A 15,424-nucleotide genomic window follows, 5' to 3' on the forward strand; every position below is an offset into this window, starting at 1 on the left:
ATACATGTTCCTGACTCAATTAAGGAAATACAGGATGATAACACACAAGACCTTGCCATAGTCTGGTCAATTTGTGAATGAAGAGAGTAAAATAACAGTCAGTAACATGAGGACTAGAAGCTTTTGATTATGATTTTGTACTGGTAGTTTCTTTAACAAAAGCATCTGGAAAATGGCCAAGATGGTTTATGTGACACATGGTCAATGTGACTCACTCTGACTTGGATTCAGACAGACTCTTCTACATCAGATGCGTTCCTCTATATATAGCAATCTGAGATGCAGAAAAGGTACCCAGCAACATTTGACAAGGTGAACTTCACAGGCACTTTATCATAGCACTGTTCACTACAGCAGAAATTCCCAAAAAGTATACTTGAGGTGTTCTGACACAATACATGAACAAACATGTATTCTTAGTAGTTACTCCCTGATTTTGCATTTTTACCTACTGGAATGTTCATTAGCTTAATGTCACACCTGCCCCATTGGTGAGTTTGAAGGAATAACTAGATGTGGCCATCAGTGGATGAACAGATGAAGAAAATGTGGTTTATGTACACAATGGAATACTATTCAGCCTTTAAAAAGAAGGAAATCCTGTCATTTGCAACAACATAAATGAAACTGGAGGACAATATGTTAAGTGAAATAACCCAGGGATAGGAACATAAATGCTGCATGATCACACTTATATGTGGAATCTTAAAAAGTTGAATTCATAGCAGAGTAGAATGGCGGCTAGCAGGGGCTAGGAGTGAGGGTAAGGATTAGGGCAATGTTGGTCAAAAAGTACAAAATTTGGCAACATACTGAAACCCCATCTCTACAAAAACTTTAAAAAATTAGCCTGGCATGGTGGTGCATGGCTGTAGTCCCAGCTACTTGGGAGGCTGAGGCAAGAGGATCACTTGAGCCAAGAAGCTCAAGGTTGTAGTAAGCCACGATCTCACCACTGTACTCCAGCCTTGGCAACAGAGTGAGATCTTGTCTCAATTTTTTTAATGCAAAATTTTAGTTAAACAAGAGAAATAAGTTCAGGAGATCTATCATACAACAAGGTGACTATAGTTAATAACACTGTATTGTATACTTCAAAATTGCTGAGGGTAGATTTTAAGTGTTCACCACCACAAATAAATGATAAACACGCGAGGTAATACATATGTTAATTAGCTTGATTTAGCCATTCCACTACGTATGCATATTTCAAAACAACATACGGTACACCATACACATATCTCATTTTTATTTGACAATTAAAATAAGTTAATTCATTGATAATAATAATAAAATTGAGTATAGTAGCTCAGTCATTTACTCCTTATACTTTTTGACTCTCTCTCCTTCAGGGAGGACAAATTCTGCACTGTTCTTGGCTGTGAGATCAATAGCACTCCACTGCAGGGAAGACCTATGAGTGTACATGTCTGTCCACACCTGGAGTTTACTCTTAAGGAGCCCATAATTGTCCAGCACTTAAGCCGCATCCCCCAATCCAACTTTCACTAGTAATGAAGCTACTATTTTGAGCTCCACCTTCCTGATTCTCATCTTTCTGTCAGATGGTGCAGAACTTGGGTAAGGGAAAGTAACATTTATTGAGTCTATTCAAATCTCAATACTTATGTATTCATCTTAATGTGGACTGGAACAATATATGCCAGTTAATTAAACCCTACAACTTCACAGAGATTATTGCTTAACAGGAAGCTAAGAATTTTAAGAGGTTCAATTTAATTGATTAAATAAAATATTAAGAAAACAACAATACAGGTGGTACAAAATTAGAAATTTGACAAATATGGCAAAAAATATGAATTATGTGAATGACAGAAGTTTATGAATTACTATCCCAAAGAGGAGAATTGATAGAAGGCATGTCTTAGCTCCATCCAGGAGTTTCATCATACCAAAAAGACTGTCAATTCAGGAGAAAGATTCGTAGCTGATGAAACCTTATAAAGTATAAAAAAGTATGGAATAGCAACATAGTAAGTTAAATTGGAAATATCAGTGTGAAACAATAAGCTTAAGTAGTATTTTTTCAACTCTGAGTGGCCTAACAGCCACATCAATAGCATTCTGGCTCACCACACATTCTCATGTGCAACTCCCAGCTCCCAGCTCCCGGACTTTACAATTATTTCCTACTAAAAGGAAAAAGAATTCCTTGGAGAATAGCTAATTTCATTATTTAAGATGGAAATAAATCAGAGCATTTCTTCAATCTTCGATTGTTGCCAAAAAGCAAGAATATTTTCAAGAACATCAGGGACAGTGGTTAAAGAATAAGGGAGCCAGCATACAGGGCGCCCCACTAACTATATGGTGACAATTTTTAAAAATAAACTTTGCCTTATAAAAAGAAAGCACATATGCCCCCCAAAAAGTAAAATGTAGGCCCAGGTCAAAAATATAGAACTTTGCTGCCCACCTCATAAGCCCCTTCCATGAGCCTCATGCCAACCACATCCCCATTTCTTTCTGCATATCGTCACTCTAATAGTAATGACATCATTGTCGTTTTATAGTATTATCACCCGAATGTGCACTCCTAAACACTATAGTTTAGTCTCTCCAATTTTTTTAAAACAATGATATGCCTTTCAAGATTAAGTTACAATGTGAGCATCAAAATCACTCTTCCCACCACCATCATCATTACCACCACCATCATCATCATGAATTATAGGAAAAAGGTGAGTCTTATCAAAGGCCATGCATTCAAAATAACTCAAAACAGAAATGTGTTAATATGAAGTCTGTGCAAAAGGTCATTGTAATAGAAAACAGTGAATATAATAGAGCACACTTATTTTCTTACTGATTTTAACAATGAAGAGGGCTTGATATTTCTTCCATTAACTTTATGTGTTTATGACACACAGTCATCTGTCTCTCTATGTCTGTTTAAGGAGAATAAATGTTGGGAACTGCAAGCCAAAAACACTATTCAGTTTGAGTGAATACCTACAATAACCCACCAGAAAGACGGTTTTGCAGTGTTTGCCAGTGTAATGAATTACCAGACAATCTACAGATGAAGGCTAACTACTCAGACTCAATCCTCAACTCCTAGGAGATTAAATCTCAGTGCTAATAAGGAAGTTGTCTGTTTTTAATGCTAAGAGACCAAATCGATATTTGATTATGACAGGAGAATCAGTTATGTAAGAACAGCCAAGTGATAATTACAAAAACAATTTCAGGGGTAGATAGTAGGTTGCAAAACTTAAACCCTAGGCGTAAGATAAGGCCTGAAATAGTCTTGCTGACATAACAGATATCATTGAACTATAGAAAAGCTTACTATAAAAAGGTGGTTTAGGTTAGAATCACCTTGGGAGAAGCAACAAATCTAACCAAGAATTAATCAGTCAATAAACCAAGTCCTGCAATCTAGGCTGTTCTGATAAGATAATCTTTTCTTTGGGCCTTCTAAAAATTGTGTGACCCCAGAAAGAAATAAAAATAATAACAATGAAATCCTGAGGGTATATCAAAACAAGCATAGAAAAACAAGCACAGAAATAAGAAAAGCATCAAACCCATGATATTGATGCCTTAAAGTAAATTTATGTGAAACCACAGCAATATGTTCTGTAGTCTTTGTTTCTGTTTGTGAATTATGGTTTTGAAGTGTTTGAAAGGGTTAGCCATTCCAAATATCTAATTGCAGTTTGTTTAAATTGTTTACGGTGGTTTTCTTAATAAATTTGTGATCAGTGTTTAAAGGCCCCAAGAAAAATTGGTTATTAGTTTTTGGTGTTCGATTTATGAGCTTAATAAATTGAGCATTAAACAAAGAACAAATGGTTGCTAGTATTCTTCTCCATGAGAAAAACCTTCAGATATATAAGGCTCCATCAACAAAGACCTAGACAGAAGATGGTCTTACCTTGTACTGGTTATCTATTCTTATGTAACAAATCATCCCAAAATGTATTGGCTCAAAACAGCATTTATTATCTCACCGTTTTGTATCCCACAGGTCAGAGATCTGGGCACGGCTTAGCAGAGTGGTTCTGACTCTAGGTCTCTGATGGGCTGCAATTAAGTTGTCAGCTATGGTTGCAGTCATCTCAAGCTCAACTGGGGAAAGAGCCTCTTCCAAGCTCACTCATGTGGCTGTTGGCAGAATTCCATTCCCAGCAGGCTGCTGACTGAGGGCCTCAGTTCCTTGCTGGCAGTTGGCTGGAAGCCATCTTCTGCTCCTTGCTGCATGGACCTCTCCATAAGGCACCTTGCAACATGGCAGTTGGCCTCAACAGGTGAGCAAGCAAAAAGCCAGAGAAAGAGTCATAGTCTTTGACAACTCCATCTTTGAAGTGACATCGCATCACTTTTGCCATATCCTATTGTTAGAAGTAAGTCACTTGGTCCAGTCCACACTCAAGGGAAAGGGATTACACAGGCCAGGAATACCAGGAGGTGGGGATCATTGGGAGGCATTTTAGAAGCTGTCCACTGGTGAAATTTTCACAAGGCATTGGCCCATAATACAACAATACACTGAGGGCTCTGTATATGCAATTAAATGTCATGTCTCTGCAAACACCAAACCACCACATATTTATAGAACACCTTCTATGCACCAAGCACAGTGTAGATGCTGGGGACACAGTGATGCATGGCCACAGTTCCTGTCCTCAAGAAGCTCAAAGTTGAATGAGGGAGACCAACAATGAAAGGAGAGTTAACCAATCTTTATTCTCTTCCCCTCATATGGATGTATTATTTTATTTTGCAAATGTTTGTTTAATTCTCTAATTCCCTGTGAGACCATGATGTCCTTGAGAGAAGATACTATGTCTCTTTCATCTGTGTGACTGCTTATGACTTACACATGGCCTGATACACAGGAGGCCTTCAAAAATTATAACACTTTGAACCTAAGAAAGCAGGCATGGTCAATTATCTATTAGTCATCTACACCTTAGTGTGAATTAATGGTCCTAATCTTCTGGGAAATAATCACTGATGGAGGCAAATGTGTCTGGGAGCTGGATAAAAGAGATGCTAAGCGGACTATCCACACAGGAAACTCATAGTGTGAAAGGAGATAAACATAGATTTTAGTTTTGTCAAGGTCTGATTTAACTGCCCCTTTCCTCCCTCCTTTCCCCAACTCTCGAGCAATAAGGAAGTTCTACTGTATTATGTTTCTAGGTCTTTTCTTCTCTTGGTTTTATGTGTTCTTTAACACAGGCAGTAATTATATGCCATAATTTTGACACTGACATAACTCCATTTCTCTCTCACATAATTGCATGAATGTGACTCTCTATAATTACTGTGTTTAATTAGAAAATGAGGAGATGCAACTAATGAGGACAGGTGATTAAAAAACAACTGCGAACATTTCTTTCAAATTTACCTTTAGCATAAAATTCACTCCGATTAAGCTCTAGTGAACCACAGAATTTTTTAAATAAATGTTGCCAGCACTCATCTAAGTGAATATATTACCAGAGCAATTCATATTTGTAGAAGAGTTAAACTAGGAAAACATCATCTTACCTATGAACTGAAGTTTAAATGATGTCTTTGGCCAGTTTAATTTGGAAAAGTAAAGTACGGGTCACAAAGTAAATAGTTAACTCTGTTTTCAAAAATTTTTAAATGTACTATGCTGTCTTCAGCAGGGATCTTACCTGGAAACCAAAATGAAAACAAGGAAGAAAAAGTAGAGTTGCTATAGGAGCAAAGGTTTAAGGCCTATGGACTCTGCCCTTCCCGCTGCACAGAGCCCCTTAGACAGGTAGGGAGGGGAACATATTGCCATTTCAAACCACAAGTGTCCTTCAAGGAGGGTGGGGTCTGTGAAAAAGAAGTTTCCTGGTCTCTGCAGATCTTTGTGTGTGAAGAGTAGATAAGCCTTGAGGCTGAGCAACAGTTGGAAATAGGAGCCATAAAGATGAGTCATTCTGGCAACAGAGTAAGAAGAATAAGGGTCAGCTGGGATGGGAAGGCAGGGAGGGAAGGAGGAACCAGAAGAAGGATGCTAAGTGGCTGGCACAGTCCACAGAAGTCTTGTGAAGTCCTCTCATTACTATGATGCAGTATCAGTCCCCTAGGTAGATCCCCAGTTTCAGTACAGTTACACCCACAAAGGCCTAGTAAGGCAAGATGTTTGTGAGGATCACAGAAAGGACCTGTGTATTTACTCTGGCTGAGCATGGCATGGAAAGGAACAGTATGAGTGAGAGTAAGAGATGGTCAATAAACTGAACTTTAAGACGATTTAGGAGCCGGATAAGTGTGAACTGCTTAGAGCAATGCCTTGCTTGCAGTTAAGGCTAATAGGTGCTTGATAATTTAAATAAATGCATACATACATTCTGTAACAAACAGAGCCCCCAAACCAGGCCAATCTAACTTGACCTCAAGCAGACGAATGAAAGTTACTGGACTAAGTAGCAAAGGGTAGCAATAGTGTCCTCCCCAAACTGTGGGGCGAAATTCAGTTACTATGCCAACTAGAGGCCCAAGACTGTAATTTCATTAACGATAAATACTAAATCCTTTTTCATCTTTGTCTTATGAGGACCTAGTACAAATGCCCAGAACATAGTAGAAAGCTAACAAAAAATTATTCAATGAATAAATGAATGAATAAATGTTACATTTTTAAGACGTATATTTATTAAATTTTTTTTAGCTTTCTAAGGATATAGTATTATTTTAATCACAGCATCATGATGATATTTTTTTAACCTTCGTGTTTGCTTCTAGCTCTGAAGGGATTCTTGTAGTCTTAGTGGAGTACCAGTTGGCTAACCTTGTTTAAACTTACCCCTAACCCTGCCCAACCCACTGGCAAATACTTATAGTTCACAAGTCAGGAAGTGGATATTTTAGTGCAAACTTGTCTCCAGTAATAGGCAAAGAACTCAGGTATGTATGTTTTGCATACAAGGGGTCACAGCAATATTCCTGAGTTCAAAGGATGGTAGAGCTTATGGTTCTATCTTCACAATATATCCATAGTCCGACCACTTTTTATCACGTCCACTGATACCACACTGGCACCATTAGCTGCCACCAAGATTACTGCAATATCTCCTAGCTGGCCTACCATTTCTGCCATTGCCAGTGGTGTCTCCTCTCAAGACAGCAGCCCGAGTGGCCTGTTAAAACATAAATCATCAGACCATGACCCTCCTCTGCTCCAGTCAATGTCCAATCAAGAAAACAGAAACCATTCCAGATATTTCCAACAGAAGAAATACAGGGAACTGGTTACAAAGATTAGTGACTGCAGGTAGCCAACTACCACCCCTAGGAAGGAGGAACAAAAGGGAAAATGGTGTTACAGCGAGCCCACAACCAGAGTCACTAAAGCAGCTACCGGTGGAAGCAAGCAGCCGGCCAGCATTCCCAGCTGCTGCTGCTCCTACAGCTGCCCTACGGGAAGGCTGCCGGGAACCCGTTTCAAAAAAAGAAAGGCTCTTCCTCTCCTCTCCCAGCGTCCTGGCGCACCTAACAGGAAGCCAGCGGGCCAGGGGGTCTGGGAATTGCAGTTTGCAGTTCTCCTGCCCCAGCAGCAAGGGGGCGGGGGATTGAAAGGGAGTGAGGAGGGCGGTTACAGAAAACAGGCTGTATCCACAGCAGGCCCTCACTCAGAGTAAAACCCGAGTTCTCATGGTGGCTTCTGAGCGAGGCGCCCCTGCCGTGACACACAAGAACCTTCCCTTCCGACGTCATCCCCGCTGCTGTCCGCATGCTCACCCAGACCAGCCACGCAGGCTCCTTCCCTACTCTTCAAAGGTGCGGGCGCTCTTCTTCCCGAGTCTAGCATTTGCTGTTTCCTCTGCCTGGGATAGTCTTACTCCAGACACCTTCCCAGCTCGCTCCCTCAACTCCTTTAGGCCTGTCTTTAAATGACATATTTTCTTATTTTTTATTTTTATTTTTAGTTTGTAGTCCTAGACATCAATCTCAACCTGATAAATGGCACCTTTTCAAGAAGCCTCCCTGCAAGCTAATTTTAAAATTGCAACCTTTTGTTTTTTGTTTTGTTTTGTTTTGTTTTTTACACGGAGTTTCGCTTTTGTTGCCCAGGCTGGAGTGCAATGGCACAATCTTGGCTCACTGCAACCTCCACCTCCCGGGTTCAAGCGATTCTCCTGCCTCGCCCTCCCAAGTAGCTGGTATTACAGGCATGTGCCACCATGTCTGGCTATTTTTTTGTATTTAGTAAGGGCGGGGGTTTCATTGGTCAAGCCAGTCTCAGGCAGCCTCAACCTCCCAAAGTGCTGGGATTACAGACATAGGCAAAATTTAAGCCTGATCTAGCCCTCCATCCTCCTTAGTGTTTTCTTTTTTACTTCAGAAAAGGGATAAATCCTCTTATCCTTTTTTTTTTTTTTTTTTGAGACAGGTATGGCTCTGCACAGCCTGGGCGCAATAGAAGCATCTTGGCTCACTAGCCTCCTGCCTCCTGGATTCAAGGCAGTCCTCCACAGCTCAGCTTCCAGTGGCTGGGATTGCAGGTGCCTGCACCACCGTACCCAGCCTAATTGCATTTTAGTAGAGGCAGAGGTTTCACAGCCAGTCAGGCTGGTCTCCATCTCCGACTTGGCGATCCATGCGTCGGCCTCCCAAAGTGCTGGGATTACAGGTGTGAGCCGACCCTTTAACACTATATGTTACATATGTGTGTGTATGTATATATGTAATTTATTTTATATAGCTTATTATATATAAATATATTTTGTTCTTCTATAGGCTATATTTATTGCATAAACATATATATTATTTCATAAATCTATATATTTAGTTGTCTACATTCCTTCACCAAAATGTAAGCTTGGAGGAGCATTTAGTTTGTCTACTGATTCGTCCTCGGTGCTCCATAAATACTTGTGGATAGTCAACAATAACATACTGTAAACTTAAACATTCATTACGAGGGTAGTTCTCATGTCAAATGTTCCTACCACAATAATAAATGAATACTTGTGAAATGAACACAATAAATGTGATGATTAGTAGATTATTTATTATGTGATGAAAAACATTAAAGGCTCTTTACAGAAGCTGAGGTTGCTCACACCTTTTCATCTGGGCAACCTCCATAACCCCACTAAGGCTTAAATTAGATGCCCCTTCTGCATGCTGCAAATGCTCCCTGTAATGAGCCTATCCCAGCACTTGTCACAGTGCATTTCAGTTATCCATTTATGTATCTATCTCCTCCTCTAAAACTAAGTTCCATGAGATACCAAAGGGATGATGCCTCTCTGGGTAACACGATACATGAAGCACTTTGGAATACTGTCCTGTATCAAGCGGGGCTCAAACAATATTTGTGATGGAATGTTCTTGTCAAAAAACAGAATAGGGCCAGGCGTGGTGGTTCATGCCTGTAATCCCAGCACTTTGGGAGGCGAGGTGGGCGGATCACCTGAGGTCGGGAGTTGGAGACCAGCCTGGCCAACATGATGAAACCCCGTCTCTACTAAAAATACAAAATTTAGCTGGGAGTGGTAGCGTGTGCCTGTGATCCCAGCTACTCAGGAGGCGGAAGCCAGGAATATCGCTTGAACCCGGGAGGCAGAGGTTGCAGTGAACCGAAATCGTGCCACTGCACTCCAGCCTGAGCAACTGAGCAGACTCTGTCTCCCATAAAAAAAAATTTTTTAAAGCAGAATACACTCTCGACATCCCTCCTTCTGAAAAGGCAGAAGAGCCAACAGCTGTGAGAAAACATAAACCGAAGCAGGAGGTATAATGGTTAAGGACAGGAGCAAAGAAAACTGGTGAGCAATATGGTAACTCCTGAGTATGAAAGGACAGGCAAAACTATCATGGCTTCAAAAATATTTTAATCTTTTTCATTAGAAGTATTTCTATTGCCTGAAAAGCATTCCATTGTTAAATTATATTAAATGCTGAATATTAGAGAATAACAAATCCTGAGAAATTATTAAGTTATGAAATAAAAATTATTATCACAGAACGCAGCAGGTCTCAAGAGATAAATTTTGCAGTGTTATTCTTAAGGGCTTGGGGAGTGGGTGTTAGAGCTACAAAAGTTCATTAACAAAAGTATGTTCTAATTTTATAACCAACCTCAAGAGGAAAGAATCATCCTTACTATGCTTATTCATGGATAGTAGAAACATTACTGCTAAAAATCAGCCTTGGTTAATTTTTTTCTTTTAGAGATTTCCAGTAGGTAATCTATAAAATACCTGCAGTCCTTTATGAAGAGATCATAGCTAGGTTCTAGACTTAAAGTGGATTTATTTATTTGGTAGTAATTCAGGGGCTGGAAGAAGTTATATCATACACACATATTTGAGCACCAAATTTATCATAAATAGCTTTGACTTGGCTTATAACCTCAGTAGTTAGAGGCACGCAAAAATGTCTTATCTCCTGTTGACTTAAGAAATAGTATTGCTCACTGTCTGCATAAATATTATCCAAGCACACCGCATGGAAGAGGTTCAGGACTTTGAAAGGGAAGGCTTTTTGGCTTGCCTGTCTCCAGAATGAACATCCCATTTTGCTTGCTGTGGCCTGTTAGTGCGTTCAGCATTGGCCGTCTCTTTCCTCTTCTGCTTAATCAGAAATTCAATTTGACCAATAATCATTTGAGATGCATTATAAGCAACAAGAATTCAGTTTATCAGAAACCTGCCTTTTTTATTCCTTTCTCACCACATAATTTTGCAAAATAACTCCCAACCTGATGCCTGGAGTGTACATGTATTTGTTCACTGAAGCAAGGAGAAAACTGAGCTAAGTCAAGTGAGATACACTCACACCATCCTGGAAGGATAATTTTAGAACCAGTTTCAAAGCAGACTCTAATTCGAAAATGCCCCTGCCACTTAGACCCACACAGAGATGTTACCAGCCTCACAAAATGTCACCAGATAATTGAGTTTTGCCAGCAGTGGGAGTGACTGCAGCCACTGCGGCCTCCTTGTTGGGAGAGGCAGGAGGAGAAGGGGGTGGTTTATTAGAAAGAACTTCAGGGAGGGTAAGATAACAGTGGACATGCAAAAGCCACGGACTATTGATTGCAAATCTGGCAAGGCTGTAGGCCATTCTCATTGCAGGCAGGGCACCTCAGGGCCCGATAGGACTCCTTAAATCTGTTGGCCAGCATCGAGAACTTGCTGCCGTGGCACAGAGAACAGGTGGCACTGCCCGACCCTCGGCAGTGAAAACAGCTGTCCTCGGGAATATCCCCTTCCTGCAAGAAACAGGTTAGGGTTTAGTTAAAGCAGCAGTTCAAGTCTGTTGTTCACACGCAGATCAAAACAGTACTAGACTACAGCAAAGACCGGGACAGAATAGAGGAAAATGCTTCCCATGGATGTCAGTGAGAGAATCGGCTGGGACCCAGAACAGTCACAGCGATTTTATCAGAGAGGATTCCCCTGGTGGACATCTCTAAGATGGCATCCCCTGCCACCACACTTTGCATTCCGAGACTTCATGATCTTCATTGCCCTTGTCACTATCTCTGACCTGTTTTTTCTGTAAGCTCCATAAAGGGCAAGGACTTTATTTTCCTTATTGCCAAATACTACGAGTGAACCCTTGTAGCATGCCTGATAGGTGCCAGGTGCTGTTCTAAGAGCTTCCTATATATCATCCATCTAATCCTCACAAAATCCCAGTGAGATAGTGTATTATTATCCCTGTGTTGCAGATGGGAAAATGGGATACTAAGAAGTTGTTTACCAATGGTCACACACACAGCTTGAAAGAGGAAGAGGTGGGTTCTCATCCCAGGGATTTGAGCACCAGAATGCATGCTCCTAATGCCTATGTACACAGCCCCTCATTGTAGTTGTCCATAGTAAGTGCCCAAGAAAGACTGTTCTGTGTGACTGAGAGACTGAGTGGAGAAATGAATGAATCAATAAATGTTACAATCCTTCAAAGCTTAGCTCTGAATGCTAGCAGTATTTATATCTTTATTCTCTTTGAGAGCTAAGGCCCAGTGATTAAGAGCTCTGTACTTTGGAGTTAATAGACTAGGACTGAGACTATGTCTGCCATCAGCCGTGCAACTTGAATAGTTCCCTTAGCCTCTCCCAATCTGTTTCTTTATTTATAGAATGTGAATAATAATGCTTACCCTTCTGAGTAGCTGGAACATTAAAGAGAGAATATATATAATGCAATATTATCTGTCAGATCATAGGTTTACCATAACAGTTATTTCACTTCTAAGCCTTGCTAACAAATCTCCCGCTCTTCAGAAAATGTTTCTTGGCTATTGTCTTGCTGTCCCCCTTAAAGCCATAGGAAATTGGTGGTCTTGGTACTCCTTATAGACTATGAACCTTCCCAGAAATAAAGGGAGACACTAGATTGAAACCTGGCGAATCCAGTACCAAGTCCTGGCCATTTCAGCTTCTGAAAATCTCAAATCCATCCTGCTTTCTTCATCCCAGAACTACAATCCTAGCCCAACAGCCCACTGACTATGGCATGAACTGAGTGTGGACCCATGCCTCTGGTCTTGTAGTATGTTCTCCCCACTGATGCTCATTAAGTTGCCTGCAGTATCACTGCCACATAGAAAGCACTCAGGAAACTTTTTAATGAACACTTGCCCTCCAGATAAAACCTCAGGATAAAACCCAGTCTCCTTAGCTGATTTAAATTTTGTGTCACTTCTTTCATCAGGATCTTGTTCATGGGCGTCTCTGTACTTGGTCTCTAGGGACCTTTCCCCACTCCCAATGTGGCCAACTCCTACTTGTCCCCAGAAATCAGCTTAGCAGCTCTTTCTCCAGGAAGCCTTGCCCACCCACCACTCTGGACCAGGAGTTCCCCCACCCCCATGGCCACCTGTACTGCCCCTGGCATGACAGGTATCCCATACTCCAATGAAAGTTCCTGTTGATTAGACAGGGAGCTCTCTGGACTTGTACCATTTCACCATCACTTCCCAAACACCTAGTGCAGTGCCTGGCACACTACTTGTGCCAAATGAATAAACAAATGAACACTGATGTCTGGAGAACCCTTCCTGTTCTTAAATTCTAGGGACCAACAAGACAGCAGGAGTCCACTGGGTAGCTCTACCCAACTCATTCAGCTTTCATTTATAATGTAAGAATAAAAATAATCCCTGAAAAGGGAGGCATAAGTTTTGAAAATAGCTCCATCATGCTGCAAATTGCCTAAGAAGGTACTGAATTTTATTTATTCTAGATTTAAGGAGTGAAAGTAATTACCCAATTGACAAAAACTCAAATCATGTCTATGTACCCTTTTGTTAATATTTTATTGATTGCTACCGTATTTTAGTATATTAACAGTGGAGAATTTGTTTTCTTCTCTTAAAATATTCAAAATAATACGTATTTGCAAAAATATTCTTAAAACAAATTGCCACGATTCATTTCCTGCCAAATCCATTAGGTTTTATGTTTTGTACTTCATACCAGTGAGATTTTAATAACATAAGTCCACACTGTGAGGGAAAGTACAGTAAAATCCTACCATAATGCTATACATGTGATCCAAAAATTCATTTGCATAAAATGCCAGATCAGATATTGAAAGATTAATGAAATGACCTAGTAAGCCTGCTGTAGAGAATAAGAACAAGTCTTCCATCAAATTATACCTAATGTCATATAGTTCTAGGGTGCGCTACATTATTAGAAGTTTCACTGGAGTTTCCATTCTTATTCTGGGTTACCACTCTCTGACCACTTACCCTCAACATGCTCTTTTTAATCATTCAGTTAATTCAGCAAGTATTTAATAAGCACCACTCTATACAAGACTTATATACTATAAGCCTCTTTCTTCCTTTCTATCTTTTAAATTATTCTCAGAAAATATTTAGTAGGATATAGAACATAGTTGCACAGCATTGCTTAGATTCTAGAACCCAACAGACCCACCAATCCACCTCTTACTAGCTCCATGACCAAGAAGAGGGGCTTGATCTTTTACTGAAGACTCCAAGGCTTGTGTAGCCCTGAAGATGGTAACCAACGCCAATTGAGACTGCAAAATAGGGTGGTTATGGTCATGAGATTGTTCAACAGATGGACCTAGATTTGACTACTGGCTGTAATGTCCTCTGGCAAGTTATTTAACCTCTCTAAGCCTCAGTTTCCCTAGCTGCAGAATGTGACTTTTAATAATATCTACCTCACAGAGTTCTTGAAAGAGTTAAATGAACTATTGCATGGAGCATTGGTCATGGTGCCTAGCTATCGTGAGTCCTCAATAAATGGCAGCTATTATGATTTTGATTATGATGAGATGATTATTGCTATTATCTCAAAGTGAGATCACATAAAGCATAAAGAAACCCAGATGATTTATGGCCTCAAATTCACTGAGCACAAAGCCAAATTTTTCCCCTTCCACCTTTTGCTGTGGCTCAATTCAATTATTCCTCTCCTCTTCTTTGATAGTTAATACAGAGGCTCAAGTCTGGCCCGGCTTTCAGCCTTGCCCTACTCTTTCATCAGATTCTCACTGCTGCCCCGTTCCACCTAACAGAACAAAGAGGCTCTTGGTCAGAAGGGGCTCCTTGATGTTCTTTGACCTTCTCTTTTGAAATAAAACTTGTCTGAGCATTTACTGCATGAGGGATTGGGCAAACAAATAGCAATTTAAAACAGAGTTTAAAGGACAGACAAGTGAAATATAACCTTTCACAGCAAACTTCTGCTGCACACCTCTGTCCTAGTTTATAGCATTACAGCTAAAAAACACAGATCTCTCCAAATTGAGCTTAAAGGTAATTGTCATATCAGGCTTACTCTTGCTTTTTTAATCAGGCCTGAAGTATGACCTGCCTTTTATCATTTCTGGTCCTCTTCTGAAAATACATGCTCCTACAACTTACAATATAGTATGATAGATAATAGCATTTAAAAATTTTATAGTGGGAAGGTAGCGCTTTGGATCAACATGTTTAGTCATCTGCCTGCTGCCAGGTTAGGTTCTTTTATAAAAAAATTTTTTTGTAAAGACAGGTCTCATTATGTTGCCCAGGCTAGTCTCGAACTCCTGGGCTCAAGGGATCCTCCCTCCTCTGTCTGGGATTACAGGCCTGAACTACCACACCCGGCCCAGGATAGGTTCTTAATAGTTCTGCATAGAAGATGAGCGAAGGTAATGGCCAAAGACTTCTTACCAGCTGGCACTTTGGTCTCAAATTCCAGTATTCTTTCCACAAACATTTAACTAATATTCACTGGTTATCTGTTATATGCCAGGCTGTATTTTTCTGATACTGGAACTACAATGTTGCACCCAGCGTAAACATGGCCAGGCCTGCCCTCATGGAGACCTAATTGGTAAGAGCAAACACCAACCAAATAATCACACAAATTAAAGTAAGATTGCAACTGTGAAGAGGGGTGTAAGGTGCACTGACAGGTCAATCCTATAGGATTTTTTCCTCATGGAAGCC

At 40.4% G+C, this 15,424-nt stretch overlaps 1 protein-coding gene across 6 annotated transcripts in view; it reads right to left on the reverse strand.

The window, feature by feature from the left end:
* LOC101016189 (PRELI domain-containing protein 2) overlaps positions 1-15,424 on the reverse strand; it is a 214,035-nt gene that overhangs the window by 94,646 nt on the left and 103,965 nt on the right. Inside the window, exon 1 of one of the 6 annotated variants that reach the window (XM_017960008.3) lies at positions 3,978-6,563. The exons of 4 other annotated variants lie outside the window; for them this stretch is intronic. Coding sequence is in view for 1 of the 2 variants with exons in the window: in XM_003900298.5 (XP_003900347.2) it covers positions 11,033-11,215 (183 nt within the window). In the remaining variant the exon portion in view is untranslated. Of the gene's footprint in view, positions 1-3,977; positions 6,564-9,816; positions 11,216-15,424 lie in introns of those variants that run through there. One more of the 6 variants, XM_003900298.5, reaches the window with a different exon arrangement.

This window comes from Papio anubis, chromosome 5 (assembly GCF_008728515.1).
Source record: "Papio anubis isolate 15944 chromosome 5, Panubis1.0, whole genome shotgun sequence".
Classification (NCBI taxonomy): domain Eukaryota; kingdom Metazoa; phylum Chordata; class Mammalia; order Primates; family Cercopithecidae; genus Papio; species Papio anubis.